Here is a 20,000-nt window from a genome sequence, read left to right as displayed (position 1 = left end):
AACTGTATAGTGGATAAAGAGAAAAAAAAAATACTCACAAAACCACAAGGTTCATTTTGAAAACTCAGTTGTTCTACTAACGTTGGTAAATCAATAAACTAATGTAGCAATCCCTTCGTCTGCACACAGTCAAACCTTTTTCACTTATGTGCTCCTTATGTACAATAGAAACTGAATACTGACACTGAAGCAGGAACTGTGTCCGAATAACATCTCATAGAAATAACTGAAAACCATTTTCTAAAGTACCAGAATAATGACAGTAAGTCAGACTTGTTGACGCATTTTATTGTGAGATGGGGAGTCTGGTAAAAAACTAGAAAATGACCATGATGTAACAAGGAACTTAAAAATGAAGTTTCAGTTTTGTAACATACATACATGAATACAGGAACAAATTGGCACAAAAATGTTAAACATTGTTCCCAACACTGTTTATAAGATTATTCTAATTTGGCTTACTAAGGAAATGAGAGTTTTATGGTTAGACTAATCTCTTAATAAAACTGCAGAGCATCATGCTATTAGTCACACAGTGAATTTCAAAATTTAAGAGCTTTATATTAAAAACTGGGTAAAGGTAAAATGAATTGATTGCAATTGTAAAATTAATACATTCCCATTTTAATTCTTCTGTTCTACAGTCCAAGGCAAGTATAAATGTTAACATAACACTGTTAAATCAAATCTCAATGCAAGAGAACCGATTGCATCTCTACTTTAAATCTTATCAACTTTCCAAATTTTCATACTAAAATATATTATTGTATTAATACAAACTACAGTATTATACACTACACTGTGTAATAAATAAAGAAATATAAAAATAAGACACATAAATATAAAAGTTTTCTAAAACTAAAAAGGTACATATGTCAGTAAGAAGGGTATTAATACTGCCAGGTTTGAAGACATACAGTACAAAATGTTGCACAGATCTATAAACTAAAAGAAATAAAATAATACTGATAGGTAAAAATCAGCTAACATTGTTAATAAATGGGGTCCATAATAACTAACATTTGAAAATACTTATGAGCCAGATAACATGTCATGTATGTGTCTGAAATTAAAGTAAACCAATAAAGCAATAAAGCAGATTAGAAAATTTCCCTTGTAATTATTGTAGAGAAATTCTGCAAGTCAGGTATTAACCCAAAATACCACCAAATAATTAAATAATGAAATATACCAGTGTTCTTACTTCTCTGATGGCTGAGTGTTTTTTTCCCCATGATTAGTTTAGAAGTTTGATACAAATCAACAAATGCTAGTTATTGTAGGCCACCCGTTGGATAAAGGCTGCTTAGAGCCTTTATAATACTGATAAATGGCACTTACAGCACACAGGTCTTGCATAAGGCCAAAGGAGATACAAAGCTTCATATCATATCCTTCATATTGTTACTACATACTCAAAACACAATTACAAACACTGATTTTGACGACTTTGCTGTCCTTACCAGTATTAACACTGTTAGTCCCTGCAATCAGAACTCAACGACAATCTTTTCAACTACATTTTTAATCACATGAGTAAGAAACTTCAGTTCTTCTATCATCTGCTTTCTTAAGGCTAACAATACACTTTAAATGATAATATGCTCTACTACAACATCTAATGTCATAAACTGCTACCTTCCAGGTTGAATTTACAAAGGTAGCCAAGCACTGTTTGCAACTGCATTACAGGTTTCTGCAAAAGGGAATTTTGTAGTGCAGAAGTTCTCACATTTTAAAACATAAGAAAATACTGAAGTGGACTTAGGAAATGTTTTACCATAAAAAAAAAATTCATATAAATCTCTCCCAATTGTACAGCTTAAAAATTAATCAACTTAAGAATGAAAATTAATACTGATAAAACAAACAATGCCAGATGCTTGTCTAATAAATCAGGTTTCCTACAACCTGTTAAATCTTTGCTTCCGGAGTCACTGTATTTTTCTAATCTGCTTCATGTTATAAACTTGTTCCTAACTTTGAAAACTGTGTGAAAAATTACTAAGTTTGAGGTTCAGGCACACCTGGATTTCTTTTTTTTTTTTCTTTTTCTTTTTTTTACATATATATTTTTTTACACAGTAGTGAACAGAAATCACAGTATGCAGGCTACTGCGTTTCCATGAAAAGCATGTATAATATAGAACGAACTTCATTACCAATTTTTTTTTTCCTTATAGAAAAAACTATCATTTAAGCTTTATTTGTTTTTTTCTTCCGACACCTGCCCGTTATTCTGTATAACTTCTGGTTCTGCATTGCTTGCTTGATTTACAGCTTCATCATTCTTGTTACCTTCAGTTTTCCCTTCTTCTTCTTCTTCTTCTTCTTCATCCTCTACTTCTTGTAGTTTCCTACATTCTTTTTCTTCCTGAAGTCCTTCTACCTCTTTTTCTTCCTCCTCCTCTTCCTCTTTTTCACTCTCTTCCTCTTCTTCCCTGGTTAGACTCTCTCTCTCATCTGAGTCGATCTGCGATGGAGATGCCCTGGCACCAGCATGCTCGTTATTGAGGACCTCCTGGCCTGTCTCCTCCTGTTCTGTGCTGTCACGCTCTTCTGCCTCTCTTTTGCAATAGGAGTAGCGATGATTCATGTGTTGAGAGTAAGACCCCGAGTGTGAAAACCGCTTTCCACATTTGTCACATTGGTAGGGTTTTTCCCCAGAATGCAGTCGCATGTGTTCAATCAAATGGTGTTTGTGTTTAAATGCTTTTTTACAGATTCCACACTCATGAGGTCTTTTACCTACAAAATAAAGCACAAACAATTGGACATCTTGTAACTTAAGTTTTAAAAATTTGCACTGTTGTTTTCATTACAAAATGCTGCTGGTGAATGTATTATCAACAGTTAATAATTTTATTTAATAAGATGTTCTACTCCACGTGTTATCAGCCTGAGTTTCTCACCCGAGCCCAAAGGACGAGGGTGCAAGGGTACATTGTCACAATTACAAGGGTAATTTGTAAGTTTTTTTAGGAAAACTGAACACAGAAGGCCAATCAGATTCTCAGATGTAATTTCTAGCACAAAAAAGTGTGAATATAAGTAATTTAGAAAAGGAGACATTTTTCTTGCAGTAAACATTATTTCGACTCAAAACCATTTTAACTTTTCTATATTTATGGAAATGTTAAATTGACTAAGCTTTGATGTTGGTTTTTGTGTACCAAGTCCTTCTTCCATGTTATAGGTAAAGGGAAAATCATTCTAAAATCTAGAACCTTCTGGCACAGGTAAATCTCTTATGAACAAAACTTGCTGACTACACATACGTTAACAAGAAAAATCTGCTTTGTTTCACTTGGTTCTCTTTCTGCTCTATTTTCCAGCTTTCTACTTTGTTGCCTTGTTTTCAGACTCTCTTAGAAACATAGTAGAAGCCTAGTAATGTTATTTTGATTGCAACACTCAAAGCTGTTATGCAAAACAACTTTGAACAGTCTTAGCCCAGACATAAAAGGTAGAGATAATATCACAGCAGTTTTTTTGGTCACGCTATACAGATCATCAACACTTCCACGTCAACTTATGCCAAACAAGCAGCGAGGTGGGTGTTGGTCTCTCTTCCCAAGTAACAAGCGATAGGATGAGAGGAAATGGCCTCAAGTTGCACCACGGGAGGTTTAGATTGGATATTAGGAAGAATTTTTTCACCGAAAGGGTTATCAAGCATTGGAACAGGCTGCCCAGGGAAGTGGCTGTGTGACCATACCTGGAGGTATTTAAGAGACGAGTAGACGTGGTGCTTTGGGACATGGTTTAGTGGTGGACTTGGCAGTGCTAGGTTAACAGTTGGACTTGATGATCTTAAGGGTCTTAAATGATTCTATGATTTTGAACACTGCATTTAATTTAAAAGTAGAATGGAAAGAACAATTGTGTTATGAAAAGGAGGAGTTAAAACAGTCTCAGGACAGTAAAGGTATGAAAATAGTCTTAACGAATACAACTTGAGAAACTTGATCAAGTGGTAAAGACAAAAGGGAATTTTTAATCTTTTAAATTCTGTATGTGAGATGAAATTAGAACATTAATATGCAGAAATATAAATTTAGGCACCTAACCAATAAAAAAAAAAAGTTTTTTTTAAGATGTCACAGAAGAAATAAGAGAGCAACAGTTATTAAAAAAAAGACTAAAGAACTAGAGCCAAAAGGAATAACTATGAGGAATTAAAAATAAAAATCAAAGCCAAAAGGGTGTTCTTTTGGGGTTAGACTCCATGTCTACTGAATGGCTGTTAACTTCAGATCATTACAAATGTGGCCCAATTTGAAAATCCTTCATACTAGATAGATACACTGCCTTTCATGTAGAGTATCATAGACATACACGATCCTTTATTCTTAATTTATAATTTTAATTTTTAATTTTTCTTAATTTATAACCAGGCAAGGTAAATTAGAAGTAATATATCCTTGATTACAGGCTGTGGCTCGCAGATGATTGTTCATGAGCCAGATGGAAGAAACTCCCCTTTTTCTCTGCAGGGTTTAGGTCTTACAAATTTAAAGAAACATAGAATTGCAGTTCTGTCAAACAAATATACAAAACACAGGTTTCTAAAGAAAGCTGAGCGCAGATGATAAGAAGGACTATTACACTTCCCTACACTTTCTGAGAACTGGATTCCAGTTGAGATTATCAGTTATACACTACCAATGACATAATGAACTGAAACTGCTTTTCCTAGTACATACCTGTGTGTTCATACTTATGTCTCAATAATGAGCTGCTCTTCTGGAATATTTTGTCACATAAATCACATGCATACATCCCGTTTTCTGTCTTCCTCATCTTTTTCTTTGGGGGTGTTGAATCAGAATCATTTTGATCTTCTACATTCGATACTCCTTCTGAGCTAGTGTCTTGCCTTTCATCCTTAAGAAAAATTATGAAAAAGATTGAGTTCAATAAAAAAATGCACTGATGCAGCATACAATTTATAAAATGTAAGCTGAAGCTGCACTGTTCTTCTCGTTCAATTCTGTAAACAGCCAAACAAAATTGTTTAGACTTACATAGTCAAAAAGAACTTTTGCTGCATCGCTCTGCTTTGCAGCCCTGCCACCATATAGATGCAGAATTCTCACTGGGACTGACTTTAATCACATCCAAATCTGACTGTTGGCCAGGTCTAAGCTACACTGACACATCATATTTTAGGGCCCGTATAATAAATACAATGTTAGGAAGGAGAAGAAGATTACAGACCTATAAAGTACCTCAATAAGTTGGAAGAGCAAATTTGACATCTAACTGCATTTCTCAGCTAAAGTTTGTCACCCACATTTTGCTACCTTGTGGATTTTATAGAAGTTAAGGCTGTATTTTTTGATGAAGTTTTCACAAAAAGCTATTTAAGTTACCATTTGAATTTGCATATTTGACTACCCTCTTCTTTATAAAACTACCACAAATACTACTTAACCCAAAATTCGGGGAACTTCAAATGTTTCATTAATAAATAAACTTTTAAAAATATCATAACTGTTGTCTGTTTCTAAGCATTTCAGGAGCTGAACCTCACCTGTAAGAATCACAGTACCTTCTACTGATATCAGCATTATCACTACACACAGAATTAATTTTATCATATATTATCAAATCTGAATATAAAAATGTACATGTTGGCTACCTCAAATGTTGCCTGTCTCATAAACTTTAACATATAAGCAACCTTGTAACTCTTCAAGGCTCCTCAGTCTCTTGCAATATAGAAGCCTGCATAAAATGACAAGCAGCCAACTTCTAAGACTTAATTAGGAACACTCAGTCTTTCCATGAGCCACTTCTCTGTTCTTCTCTGTCCCTACCTCAAGGGGTTTCTCTGGAGGATTGCCTCTGATTAGATGACATCTGCATGTACCCAGGGAGAAACAGGGCAGGATACAGGAATGGCAGATAAAGAAGATAAATACCTGCCCAACTCTCAATTGAGAATACGTATGAAATTTGTTTAAAGTGCCATTATGGTGCAGGATGAACTCAGCTATTCTGCAAGCCAAGAAAGCAAAGCGGTGTGAAGGGAGTAGCCAAAAATTCCAATGAGTTTATTTTCTGGATGCGGGGAAAGAGGAGATATGGAGCCAGCAAGAAACACAAGCCATGGCCTTACTTTGCTTTTTGATCAGGACAATTGGACTGTCTTGAAAATACTAAGCACTAATGTCCTAGAAGACATTTCTGAATGACTGAATATGGTGAAGAACTGACTTATCCACACACAGAACTATACAGTTTCTGTCAGTCTGGATTCGAGCTGCCTGAGCTAACGAACTTTGCAGAGGACTTAACAGTAACATCTATTACCCATTAACAATCAAGCCAAATAAACCTGATAAATTAAAGTGTAAATATAAGCTACCTTGACAGTTTTCTGTTAGTTAGCATGGATACAGAATAAATACATCACACACAACATTCAGGAATACAGGGACCGCAGTACCTGATTTCCATTGGCTTGGGTCTGTTTTGGTGGTGTTTCTTGAACTGCAGGACTAACTGTAGTAGAGTATGTATAAGCCACCTGTGGAATCAAAATGGTTTGCTTATTGGCAGCGAGAGCTCTCAAGCATGGAACACTGTTCTGGTCAGCAATGGCAACAATTGTAGGTAACTGAGCAGTGACTGTAGGTATAGCAATATTTATGGGATTGGCACTTGGTGGGATTACATTTACAATAGGATCAGAGTCTGTAATATTGTTGTCCTTTTGTGGTTCTTTTTTTGCACAAGTTAAGTTCAAAGGTTCTTCTTGGACAGAATAAACACTGTTCTGGTAAACACTAGTTATGGTAGATCTTTCCAACAGTTCTCCATGTTGCTTTGGTAGCGAAAGGTCAAGAGGTTCAATTTGTGGCTCTTCTTGTACACCCTCTGTTGTGTACGTATAACCCTGTGAATTTCTTGATGAAGAAAGGTTTAGTGGCGATGGGGATGGCGTGCTACTGCGTGAACCATTCAGAGTTGATGCCCCTGGTAAAGTCTGAGATTTTGTTGTATTGACAGGATTTTGTGAGTTATTTGTGCTGTTCTGGGGTTCGCTTACATTTGTAGTTGCTGCTTGATCATCATTATCTGCAGGACTGCTTAATTTAACTTGTTCAGGAGAAGATGGTCCAGAAGACTGCACAGAAATTTGTCCAGCTTGCATTTTTTCAAACCACTTTTTTACCACATCCAGTGGTAGGTTTACTGAATCTGCTATTTTTGAAAGCTCTTCTGCGCTTGGTTGTGCATTTAATGCATAATACGCTTTTAGGAGCGATAAAAGGTTCTTTAAAGGTGGCTGACCAGGAGATAAGTTGTTCTCCCCAGTTTCTGATGGGACAGGGGAATCGGGCTTCTCAGCTTCTGTTCCACTGGGCTGAGGAAGCTGAGGAGGATTTTTCGTTTCATAGTGCTTTAATTCTTGAAGTGCATTAAGATCTCCTGGACAGTCATCACAAAGAAGACAAGTGCTATCGTTGGTCTCTCCTTCAAAGTTCTTCTCTTTCTCAGACTTCACTGTAAGATCTTCCGGTAATTTTTCATTTTTGCAACTATTTGTAGGAACAGTGTTTTCTTTTTTTAGATTTTGTGGAACAACCTGAAGTTGACTTGGCTGCTCCAAGCTGTAGTTGATGATAATTTTGGTTGTCCCATCTTGGTCAACCAAAGGAAGACTGATAGCTGAAATGAGGGAATGGCCAGCTTGTTGTATAGATGCATTGTTGATTGTTTCTTGTTCTTTGGATGCAAGATTGGCATGATTGTTTTCCAATACTTGCCTTATTACATTACCATCCACTGCCACTTTAAGTACGTTTTGAATGTCACTTAAGTTGATGCTTATGGGAGACACCAGACCTACTGTTGGTAGAACAACAGCTTGCACCACACCCTGAGGAGAACTGGTTGCCTGCAATGGGCTACCACCACTAAAAACCCCATTCTGCAAAGGGGTTGAACAATTAATTCCTGAAGCAACCACTATGGGCTTGAATTCATAATCCACAGGTTCAGTTTTAATTTGGTTAACAGGAAGTTGCTCTTGCAAGGGTTTATTTTCTATCTTTTGTCGTATCTGTGGTCTTGCTGGGCTACCTGGTGATGCAGAAAGGGAAGGGGACGAGCACTGAGATGTCTTGAGCCCTGACCGGGCTCGACCATTCACGGGCATCAAACCAATACACTTCTTACTGCTTATGTGTGAACTGTATGAACCAGAATGGGAAAAACGTTTCTTGCAGTTTGGGCACTCATATGGCTTCTCTCCTAAAGATTAAAAAAAAAAAAAAAAAAAGAAGAAGAAAGAGGCATATGCAACTGTTTACTAGGTTACAGTGTAACTTCCTCAAGCAACAGTAAGTAGAAAAGAATACATCAAAATGACCTCTCAAAGAGTCCTAGGGAAAAAAAAAATATCTCATACAGTGAATTGAACAGTAAGAGTAATTATGTCATCTACAGCTCTGATCCTAGGGTCCTTTAATAAGTTTGTGATCAGCTAGTAGATATAGGATGGAGCCCACATGATCATGATATGTTTCAGTATTTCCCAGTAACTGTCTACATATCACATAAATGAGTCTATATGATACTTGCAGATTTCATTAAACTCCATTCACTAATTTCAGAAGCTGCATAAACTACTTCAGAATGGAAAAGAATTAGAATATGATTAACTACAGAAAAAAAAAGCCATAAATGCAAATCATAGTTGAATAAGGAACTATGCACATTTTATTGCAGCAAACTCAATTACAATATATCCATATCTTCCTACAATACTCATCAGCTGAAAACCAGGCAAAGTGTAAGTAAAGGGAAACCAGACACATAGAGAAGACAGATGTATATTTGCCTTCAGAGATGAATATCAGGTTAAACTGCCAGGAAGAGGCACACAACTATGCAGTCGTTGCAGCCCTAGCAAGAGTTGGCTTTTCAGGGCATCTGTGCTACAAGAGGAAAAGGAAAGAGCTGAAACAGCAGGCTTGCTTCAGATTGAAAAGTACGTTGACTGAGGCTTTCCCACTCACAGGCACAGTGTCACTACCCTCTGGAAATGAAATGAAGATGACGTTTGCTGAGGGAGGACTTCTAAGTGAGGTGCACTTCATTGCTCATGGCTGAGAAACTGATAAGAAAGGAAAAGATGGCCTAAAAACTTGTTTTCAGACTTTCTGTCAATGGCTAAATCCGGGTTAAAGACAGAAATTGAGACTCTCTTTTGAGTGACCACATTTAACTTATTGTTATATTATATACTGAAATATATTATTATATATTAAATTTCTTATAAATTGGAACTTTTCTTATAAATTGAAACTGTTGTGATAGTATAACACAATCCTAGACCTGTGTCGTAGGCTATTTTAATATGACTAGTCTTGAAGGATGAAAATCACAGCCATGGTAGGAAGAATAGTTCTTATGTCCCGATTATTACCACTTAAAATTTTCTAGCAAGGCTCATAACATGCTGAATGATCTGCAAACATTGAGAAAAAACAGACAAGTGAAAAAGGACCAGAAGGATGCCCCCATTTCTTCTGCCACAAGTGAAGTTTTCCTTAACTGTCAGAGCTTAAGCTGCAACTGTAAATCCTCTTGAGTTATTCTACTTATTTCCTGCACACAGCTGAAGGCTGCCATCAGTGCTTATGGAGTCCCGGGGGGGGAAGGAAAACAGTAGTATTTTAAACTTAGACTTACAAGACTGATACCACATCAGAGTTATAAAGAGTAGAAATGGCAACATTAGTACACAATTCAATGCTTGGTTTATTTACCACTGTGGATTCGTAGGTGCTCCTTTAGGTGATGTTTATATTTAAAAGCTTTTCCACATTCAGTGCACTTGAATTTTCGATTACCACTGGACTGCGACACATGTCTCTGTGAGAAAGAATTCATAATTATTGCATAGGACAGTGTGTTGGAAAAATATCTTCTATTTTCACATTGTAACAGAGAAAATGCAATACAAAACTGAACAGAATCAATCATAATTTTAAGAGACTGAAGGTGGTATGTGTTATGCATGAAAAAGAAACAAATTAGAAGTCAGGTTAAAACTGAGCCATGTGTATCTTCTGAATAAATCTGGTACAGTAAAAAGAAAAAAAAAAAAACAAACCAACCCAAAATATATTTGCCCCTTCTCCTAACTTCAGAGGAAGCTTGCACTGACATGTTATGTGAGTAAGAAGTTCCAGGATGCATGCTAATGCTACTTGTGAAAGCAAAAAAACCAAGAAAAACCCAAGCCCACCACCCACAGAATATGTCACGCAGGATAGAGAAACATTAAAGCATATAAAAGCCTGTTTAAAGTTTAATCAGTTGACTTGATTTTTCCATTTACATGCTTCCAGCGCTTACTGTTGGCCTTGGATTCCTCTATGTAATGGTGCCACAGGATTGCTCAAGAGAAGATGGCTCAGTGACAACAAAGGCACTCTCAGTCACAATTAATTCTCAAAATAAATGCAAAAAACTAAATTAAAATAAATAACAGTATGGAGGGATTTCCCTGGTAGACAACATCAAGCCTCTTCACTATTTGCACTGAAGTTCTGATTATTTTTGTTATATTTCGCGTTGTGACAGCATTTATTCTTAAGCTTCAAATTATTTTATCTTTATTGTTATACTAGTTTAAAAAAAGCAAAAGCTAAGAAAGAAATATAAATACATGTAGTTTATGTGATAAGCATATGCAAGATATATAATTTTATCACAAACTGTATAAATCGAGAAATGTGTATTTTTAAAGACAAAAATCACATACGTTTTAGAAGTCGGAGCAGCTTAATTACCAACATGAAATGGAGGAATTAGAAATCTTTCTGTTCAAACAAATTCTTTATTTAAAAAAACAGCGGCTCCTTCTTAAGTAGAGCTCACTTTGCAAAAAGATACTCTACCACCATTTGGATGCAGCTGCAGATTTTTGGTAACGGGGGCAAGTATTTTCATAAACTCATTAGTGGAGCTAGTCAGGTACTCTGGGGAAACAGCCTGCCTACAGGCAGCTACCACGAACGGCTGGCGTGCATTAACCTCCTCTGGCGTGAAACCGTGGCAGGGAGCTCCTACACCTCATTCTGGTCCACTGCGGCGGGCAGCACTGGGAGCAGACGCTCGCCGAGTGCGGAGGCTACTCCCCGAGTGCAGAGACGGCAACCGGGGGCTGAGATCTGCGCTGGAGAAGCGGGGACGAAAAAAAAGGCAGGGTGATGTTCCTGTTCTGATTTATGCCTTTAGATCTGAAGAACCCGCAGCCGTGCAGTTTGCTGGATGAAAGTCCGAGCACTCTGCTATGAGATATGCTGTCCAAATTATCAACCCTCCCCGTTCTACACCCTGTCCTCCTTTATAGGATACAGATGCTAACAGAAGACAAATTGAAACAAGATAATCTAAACCGCTTCCAAGTACTCTAATTTGACAGTTCCCTTGGGTAAGCATTTGGTTAAGCTGCAGTTTTCACCGCTCAGCAGATACTGCTCCCACCCTCCTCGGGGTGGGCTCCTTCCCACCTCCTGCCGGGCTTTGCAGCGAGGTCTCCGCTCTGACTTATCCCGATTAGCACTTGACCCTTATTCCTGGGTTTGTCAGCTGTCTTTTGCTAGTCCACATGGCTTTTCAGCTTTGTTTAACTAAGGCCCTTGAAGATGATGTTCTAGATGATTGTGCCTGACTTGCTGCATTTCACTTTAATGATCCAACTTCACTGAGTCTAGAGGACTGTGTCAGGATTTACTTAAGCCTGCAGAGAATCAGTTACTACTGTTGGACTTGAGATTATACAAGTTAAAGGATCTCAGCACATATACAGCTACTGCAGATGTTGGACTACATAAATATTCATACCAAATATTAGTGCACGTATTCAATCTGTCAGAAATGTTTCTGCTCCAGTCTTTAAAATTCAATGTTCTGCTTCCAAGGCATGGAAGCCCACAATTCTCTTACCAAATTTTTAATGAGTTTTCTTGTTTTCCTGATCATAGCTATAACCTGCGTTGAACTCTCTGCTAACCAGTGTTTCCATCTATTTTGCCTTACCTTCTTACATTTGTAATTCTTTATTCAGCTTTCTTGCTGTCTGTCCTATACTCATCTTTTTTACAAATCTGAAACATCCTCAGAGTTACTCTCCAGGCTCTTTAAAACTAGCTGGAATCATAACTCTTCTCTAAAGTACCATCTTTGATACTCTTTCACCTTCATTTTCTCAGATTCAAATGTTTTTCCCCCTTTCAGTACTGCTAAATCCACATTTTTTGTGCTACATCCACAATTTTTTTGTGCCTCTGATGTGTGATATATTTTTGATGCACCATACATAACTGCTGGTTTCTGCTCATTAAAGAATTAACCACAGCATTCAAAGAAAACTCCTCTGCATTCCTTTAAGGACTGAAAGAAGAAACATTAAGGTCTGTAACTAGCCACTAATATATCCCTGCATCAAACATTTACTTTGCTTAGGACTAAAGTCCCCTCTTTTCATACCAGAGAACCAAAACTTATTAATGGGAATCTTCAAAAGTTATCTGGAAGACAGGAATTACAGGTACATCAGGGTTTTTTCACAGATGGTTTGACCATGGTCTTCAAGAGCTGCCATTTCTCAGCAGTGTCCACAGCAATATAAAATTTTCACAGACTACCTACAGGTGCTTTGTAAATTGATGAGAAGAAAAAGAAAACACGTATGAGAAGCACTTGTTCATACTTCAACATCTTTTTTGGTGCTTCACATGTGAAAGCAGATGATGCGTATGCAGCACCACCTCAGACCAACCATTAGTAGTGTAGGAGCAGCCAGGGGAGCCGTGATGGACGCCGGGGACGGAGGAGGGACGGATGAAGGAGGAGGTGCAGGACGGCCCTCTGCTCTCCGCTGGAGCAGAAGGAGCTGCAGTTTGGCATATTTCCCCCTTCCTCAGAGGGAGGCATAGTGTGCACACACCTCTTCCCCTACCTTCACTACTCTAGATATTATCTTTGCTTGTTGCTTCCTTGTACAGAACAACTACGAAATGGTCACATGCCGGACATTAACCAGCTAACAAAGTTATCCAAATAATCTACTTTCACGTGAAGTCCTTTAAGAATAAGACATTAAGTTTTGAAGAGGCAGCTGTTTAAGATCCACAACCAGGAAGTCTATACTTTACTATGGAAAAAAGTTAATTTTCCATTATACAAATGATTTAACCATGTACATGCACATGAAGCCGATTCTGAAGACATGACAACTTTGTGACAATAACATCAACAAATACATGTTTTAAATTTACCAAGTATCTGAACTATTGTAGTTTTGATTCTGGCTATGGCTCTAGAGAAAAAATACACTTAAACTGGTATAATATTGAGTTCCAGATACTTAACAGAAACAACATTTATCAAATACAATTGTGCCTTCAAAAGTATAAACCCATTAAAATATATCTGCAGAAATACAATTTAAGCTTTGTAGCAATTCTTCTGAGATTGTTTACTTGCTTGGTATTTTTTGTCTTTTCATTCAAACTACATGCAAATATAGGAGAGGCTTCTAGCCCCTCCAACTACTTTATTCTTCTGCTTTTAGGCTTCTAGTTGGAAAAACTGAAAATAAACGTGGTAGCTCACAAGAAAGCATTCTACAAAAAGCATTCATAGATTTTATAGTTAGAAATGTAAGATGTATACAAGACGACAGTCACTTTAAAGTGGAAGCCAAGCCAATAAGAAAGCAAAAGAAATTAATTGTTCATGGGAAATATATTTGAATAAATAAGAACTGCCATGCCAGAATACACTGGTGAGGTTATTCCAAACCCTGTGAGACAGTAAAATCCCTGTAGCAGGATGGCCAATACTTCTTGTAACAATTTTTCCTATTTAATTTACCTGTGAAAATAAACATTCAGGTATAAAAATGTATAATAAATTTTTAAGCCTGCTAAATTCTTGGACTTGGTGATACTTTGTAGAATGGAGGTTAACATGCAATGCGTAAAAAAGCATCTCCTTTACTCTGTTACAGCCTTTCAGTTTAATGAAAGATCTGTTGGTTTGGAGCTGCAAGAAATATTGAAGTACCCTTCCTTTTACATTCTTTTCACTATTCACGGTTTTGCATCTTTCTGTGATGTTTCTCTCCTGTTTCTTCTCTGAAGAGCATCAATCTTTTTAGTCTGTCCTTAGAAGGGAACATCTCCAAGCCTCTCTCTACAACCTGGTGGTGGAAAATCTGTATCTTTCTTCCTTGGCCAATTCCTGGCTATTTCAGTGAGTTTCAGTCAGTTCCTGAGCCTCAGAGTGCCTCTGATAAGCTATGGAAGCATGTAATTGGGGATGGATGACAGGAAATTGTGGGGGTAAAAGAAGAAAAGAAAAAAAGGGAAGGGGGGAACAGATTCTCAGATGGCTAAATCATGGAAGGCATTTCAGGGAACTGTGCCCTCAGGTCAACCCATGAACCAGAGAAAACAAGCTCAGAATATCTTTAGCCCTTTTTGTTGCTTAATTTAGTACTAAAGTGTTGTATTTTATGCACAAATTTTTTCTATATTGTCTTATAGCATGGATTGCATTTAAAAACTGTATCTCACAGTTCAAGCAAATGAATCAACCCAGTGGTTTGTTTCATAAGGGCAAAAATGGGTACAGCAAATTTTGAATTAGCCAAACAGGATCTATGACAGGAAAATGCATTTCACTAAAGATTTGAAATTAGACTTGAGTCACAATTTTTATGTAATGTTAGCCAATGAACAGACAAAACCTAATTACCTATAAATGCAATAAAGCACTTCCGAAAACTAAAATTTAAACCCAACCACACTGCCTAGATGAATGAAAATACAGTAATTCAGATCTCATCCTTTGACATTTATGGAACAAGTCTGACTTCTGGGACTGGGACTTCAGCATGTAGATAATCTGATGTGAACAGCTTACTTGCTCTGTACATTTTTGCTCACATAACACATCACAGCATTGTTACAGAGGATGCTAAATCCTTAATTCAGATGCCACTTACTTGATCTCTTCCTGATTTGTGTGATGTCATGTGGCGGTCGAGCTGCGTTCTGTATGCAAACGTGTAACTGCACAAGGAGCAACTAAAGTTATCTTCATTTTTTTCATGGCGATATTTAATGTGTTCCTTCAGAGAGGTAAAACGCTTGTACCCTCGATCACAATATGGGCAAGTAAGCAGTTGGGAAAATGCATCGGGTGTTCCTACACAGGAAAGACAATACACCATATTTAAACAAATGTAAGTTCCAAACTTATTACCATCAACAAACATGCTTTACATTTACATATATTACTGTAAGAAAACATGCAGTTGGTAGACGCTCCATCTATTTTAGAAAAGGACTAATGATAATTTATTTTTTTTCCACAGGTATTATGTTACTAACTACAATATGGTATGGTTGCCCCAGTGTTCGCTGGAGAGAATCATCACAATACGATTACCCAAAACACCTCGCAGTGAGTCTGCTGGACTTCCCAATACAGCAGTAGAGCTTCTATATGTGTATTTCTGTTTAAAAAGTGGTCTGAAAATTGTGAAACATGGTTTAAGATCTACTAATCTTTGTAGATCTGGTTAGCTCAATCACAGACAATCCTCAAATCCTGTTTACAAATTTAAGTCTATCACTGAAACATCTAATAGTCACCCTGTTTTCAGCTCCTAAGGAATAAATAATGTTTGCAAGCTGCAGAGAATATTTTTTCTTTCTCTTTACCTAACAGAATTGTAACTGAAAAGAAAACTGAAAAAAAAAATTAGTAGAAACATGGCTTATAATTCTTATACCTGGACCTGCTGGAGCAAGTCCAGAGGAGGGCCACAAAAATGATCAGAGGGAAGGAACACCTCTTCTATGAGGAAAGGCTGAGAGAGTTGGAGTTGTTCAGCCTGAAGAAGAGAAGGCTCTGGGGAGACCTTGTAGTGGCCTTCCAGTACCTAAAGGGGCCTTATAAGAAAGGTGGGGACAGACTTCTTAACACTGCCTGTAGTGATAGGACAAGGGGTAATGGTTTAAACTAAAAGAAGGTAGATTCAGACTCGATATAAGGAAGAAATTTTTTACAATGAGGGTGGTGAAACACTGGCACAGGTTGCCCAGAGAGGTGGTAGATGCCCCATCCCTGGGAACATTCAAGGCCAGGTTGGACGGGGCTCTGAGCAACCTGATCTAGTTGAAGGTGTCCCTGCTCATTGCAGGGGGGTTGGACTAGATGATCTTTAAAGGTCCCTTCCAACCCAAACCATTCTATGGTTCTATGATACACAGATATGTACCTGTTAGTAGGACATACTGTCAGCAGGACAGAAAGGAGAGAGGACATACTGAGTGACAGAAAGGAGAGAGATCAAATGTGAAGCCATAAATATGATTCTAATGTGATCTACGGAATCTATGCTGCTGGCTTTCATGAAGTTACTTCTATATCAGTACAGGACAAAGTGAAATCATATTGAAGCTGAATATTAATTTCACAAGTCTACTTCTGAGAAGTCACCATTTATGGAGTTTTAACTCCATCTCTTCTTATCAGCATATATTATCCCCCATATATAGTAACTTATTCTATCCTTGAAAAATTAATTTTTAAAGGATTGAAAAAAAAATCTTTCTTTATAAATTGATAAAAGTGTGTTTAAATAAATGTAGAGTTTGCCGTATTTGATCAAACTATCAATTTATAAGGTGTGGTATCTTCCAATGACCATGCTACTCTTCCATGCTTCAGGGGAAATGGGAAGAAAATTTTGCAAGGATGCACTTATGCACTGTTCTGAGAGAAAGCAGGAGAGGAAGGTGGAAGGTCTTTCCTGATTATCATTTTATGCTCTGAAGCACAAGGGACAAATTTGTAAGCACTGTCATTTTAAGTTGCAGAACTATAAGCATTATTAATACCCATAAAATTAACCAGTACTTTAGAAAGTACTTCTGAATTATTTATCTTCATGACCTCTTCCAGCAGTTATCACCATAGATTGATTATATGCTCTATAAAGTAGCAATTCGTTCTGTTTGTGTGGAATTTACTGACTTTATTTTTACTGAATGTACCATTGTTCTTGCAACAGTGAAAAGGAAAAGAAGAGTCAGACCAGTTTTCTTTATTACTAAAAACCACCTTCTCTGTCATATAGGTTCTTTTACACTTGTTATGGTAACAGGCAAGGTAACACTCGTATTGCACTGGTTTTTCTGCTGTTCCACCCCCTTTTGCTCTTCCTGGATTAGCCAGGTTGTCCAAAAATGAACCTCTCCCCACATGTGTAGTCACAGTATGCTTCCCTTCAATCCCCTTTTTTCCATCTACAATTCAATTCACCTGACATAAAGAATATTCCATTTCAGCACAAATACAACTCAGTGGAAACATCAGAAACACATTAACTTAAATTCTGTTTCCATTGGAGCAAATGGTGAAGTGGCAATGGTTTCCCAAAGCCACTGATGACTCTAATTCTCTGTCACTTCTCCTGTTCAGTCCCCCAGTTTGGAAGCATGTATCTTTAGCAAATATAACTACATTATTTTGGCATTTTCTGTTCCAAATTATTACAATGTTTAACATCATTGTTCAGCATCGTGATTTTCAGAATACTTCCTTGTGAACTTATTGGGCTAGGTCTCATATAAATTATTAAAACAAATGTGTATTTTTAATGATTACATGGAAATCATATTGCAAGGCTGTAGAACTAACTTGACAATCTGTGCCACTGCAAACACAGATTGAAATCTTAAATTATAATTTTTAAGATGCTACTGTTGAGCATATATCTTGCTTGAATTTTGCAAAACTTGTAAAGTAAACCACAAAATATTAGTAATTCAGGTCCTATTTCTGTATATAAATAGGCATGTACACAGTTTAAATTTCTCAAATATTTTAATTTACTTTTTTGCTAAAATCTCTAATACCATAAAATCTCTGGAAGAGCAGAACAAAATTGTTAGCATTACCCCTTTCACTGCTCTCCCTTAGATACCAGTACAGTAATACAGTTCCAATGACATTTTAAGTTCAATTATATAAATCTTTTTTAAACAACTGGAACACAAACAGTCCTAACCCTTTATGTAGGATGTTACTTTCTTTTGAAAAATCTTAAGTGCTCCAATAAAGGAACACAATCTAGTTGAAACTGCAGTTGTCACAGGTTATGAAAGCTGAACACTTCAGAAAGCAGCACAGAACGCCAAACCAGTCTGAACAGGTTTTGCCTTCAAATATTTCATTATGAAGATGCCTTCAATGTTTCATGATGAAGAAATGAACAAAGTATGACTTATTTCACTCAGAAGAACATCTTAAGCATGAAACTTCCTCAGAGAAAACAGACATCTACTTAAAAATAACAACTGGTCATTATTTTTTGACATAAATATTTATGTATAAACAACGTTTGTTTTTTCTCCATTGCTGTCTTTTCAGGAAGAGGAAAAAAAAAAAGCCTGTCATAGACTGGCTACCTAATAAAAGAACTCCTATCTAATAGATCCTTTTGGGCATTTTGTTTAGAAATATAAAAAGAAAAGAAAGATGTTATAACTCCCCCAAAGTTAAGTCTTACATAAAACCACACTATCTTGCTTCACTCCCATTATATTTAATAAATGTTTGTTCTGTTCTTTCATATAATGCTACCAAATAGATTTATGAAAGCTTGAATTTTTATTTCCTTACTTGAGGTTATCATTTAGGTACCCATACTACTGAACTCCAGCGCTTGTCTTGTTTCACAAAATCAAGTAGTAATGTTTTTTGTATGATGATCCCATCTTCTTATAATTATTTAACTAAGATTTCCCCCCCCAAAGTCACATGTGTATGCATTATTGTCTTCTAAAATACAACAGAACTTTTGGCTCAAGTAGTTAGTACAATTTATTTTGTAAGAACTGAACTGGTGGCATATTTACCATTTTCATCCTGACCACTAGCTTCTGGTGTGCCTTGTCTCTGGTCCTCCTCAGGTGCTTCAGGGTAGATAACAGCTGTATCTTCTTGTTGAAGGAATTCTTCAACATTAGGGTCATGGTTTTGTTCATTTTCTGCATCAGAATCACATTCATCTTCTTTTACTAAGAATGAAAAACAAGATCCAAGATATGAAACGAAGAGTTTAAAAAGAACGTAAATGAGATTCAGTAATTCACATTGCCAAATCAACCTCTATCCAAGGATTTCAAAACTCTTTACAAATACTAGTATGGGTAAAGCCCTTTAAGATTCAGGAATATGCCAAGTTTTAAAAGAGAGAACCAGTGGCATAATGACATTTAAAAATCTGACTAAAACCACAGTTTGCCTCTTCAAGTCAGTGCATTTTTATCATTTTAGATTTAGCTGTTCCCCTCAACTTCCCTAAAAATCTTAAATGCACCGTTAATTATGATTTAGCCCTTGTAGTCTGAAGGCCAGCTTACCATCTTAGCTCCTACGTTTGCAAAAGTAAATCTGTTGCCTTCAAGACATAATTTTTAATGTTATTTAAGACCTGTTCATTAGTGCAAGCCCAGAAGATATTTAAACTCTGAATAACAAGTTGGCTGGCTGAAATGCAGTGAACTTGAACTTTGAGTGGCTTGTTCTCCAGTGTTGGAAATGGCTATCAAAAAAGCTTCAGATCTAGTTAACATCCTTCAACATTTTCCAGTTTAAAACTTAAGAAAACAATCAATGAACAACTGTATTTCAAAATTAACAAATAATAAATTAAATATTTTACTTAACATTTGTATGATAAATATTTGCTATCAAGTATTTGCCTAAATACATTGTTCATAGAGTACTTTCACCATGGTGGAACATTCTGTGAGAGCTCTGCCTGTGGCACACTAAATCATGACAGATCTTCTCCACTATCAATAATGTGAGGTATATTTTTAATAGGAAGGAGAAGTTTTACGATTCATCTTTCAGTGTGAAATCACATACTCAGTTTACAATTTGAC

The 20,000-nt window shown here is 36.7% G+C and overlaps 1 protein-coding gene across 2 annotated transcripts in view; it reads right to left on the bottom strand.

Annotated features, from left to right (window-relative positions):
* Positions 1–267: 267 nt before the first annotated feature.
* ZEB1 (zinc finger E-box binding homeobox 1) overlaps positions 268–20,000 on the bottom strand; it is a 126,963-nt gene continuing 107,230 nt past the window's right edge. For both annotated transcript variants that reach the window (XM_069778067.1, XM_069778068.1), the window contains exons 4-9: positions 18,966–19,127; positions 15,041–15,243; positions 9,786–9,891; positions 6,455–8,265; positions 4,707–4,887; positions 268–2,748 (exon numbers count right to left, since the gene is read on the bottom strand). In XM_069778067.1, the coding sequence (XP_069634168.1) occupies positions 2,204–2,748; positions 4,707–4,887; positions 6,455–8,265; positions 9,786–9,891; positions 15,041–15,243; positions 18,966–19,127 (3,008 nt within the window). In that variant the 3' untranslated portion in view covers positions 268–2,203. The remainder of the gene's footprint in view (positions 2,749–4,706; positions 4,888–6,454; positions 8,266–9,785; positions 9,892–15,040; positions 15,244–18,965; positions 19,128–20,000) is intronic.

Source organism: Haliaeetus albicilla, chromosome 2 (genome assembly GCF_947461875.1).
Source record: "Haliaeetus albicilla chromosome 2, bHalAlb1.1, whole genome shotgun sequence".
In the NCBI taxonomy this organism is placed as follows: domain Eukaryota; kingdom Metazoa; phylum Chordata; class Aves; order Accipitriformes; family Accipitridae; genus Haliaeetus; species Haliaeetus albicilla.
The sequence above is the reverse complement of the archived record's forward strand: the minus strand, read 5'-3'. Positions and strand labels throughout refer to the sequence as shown.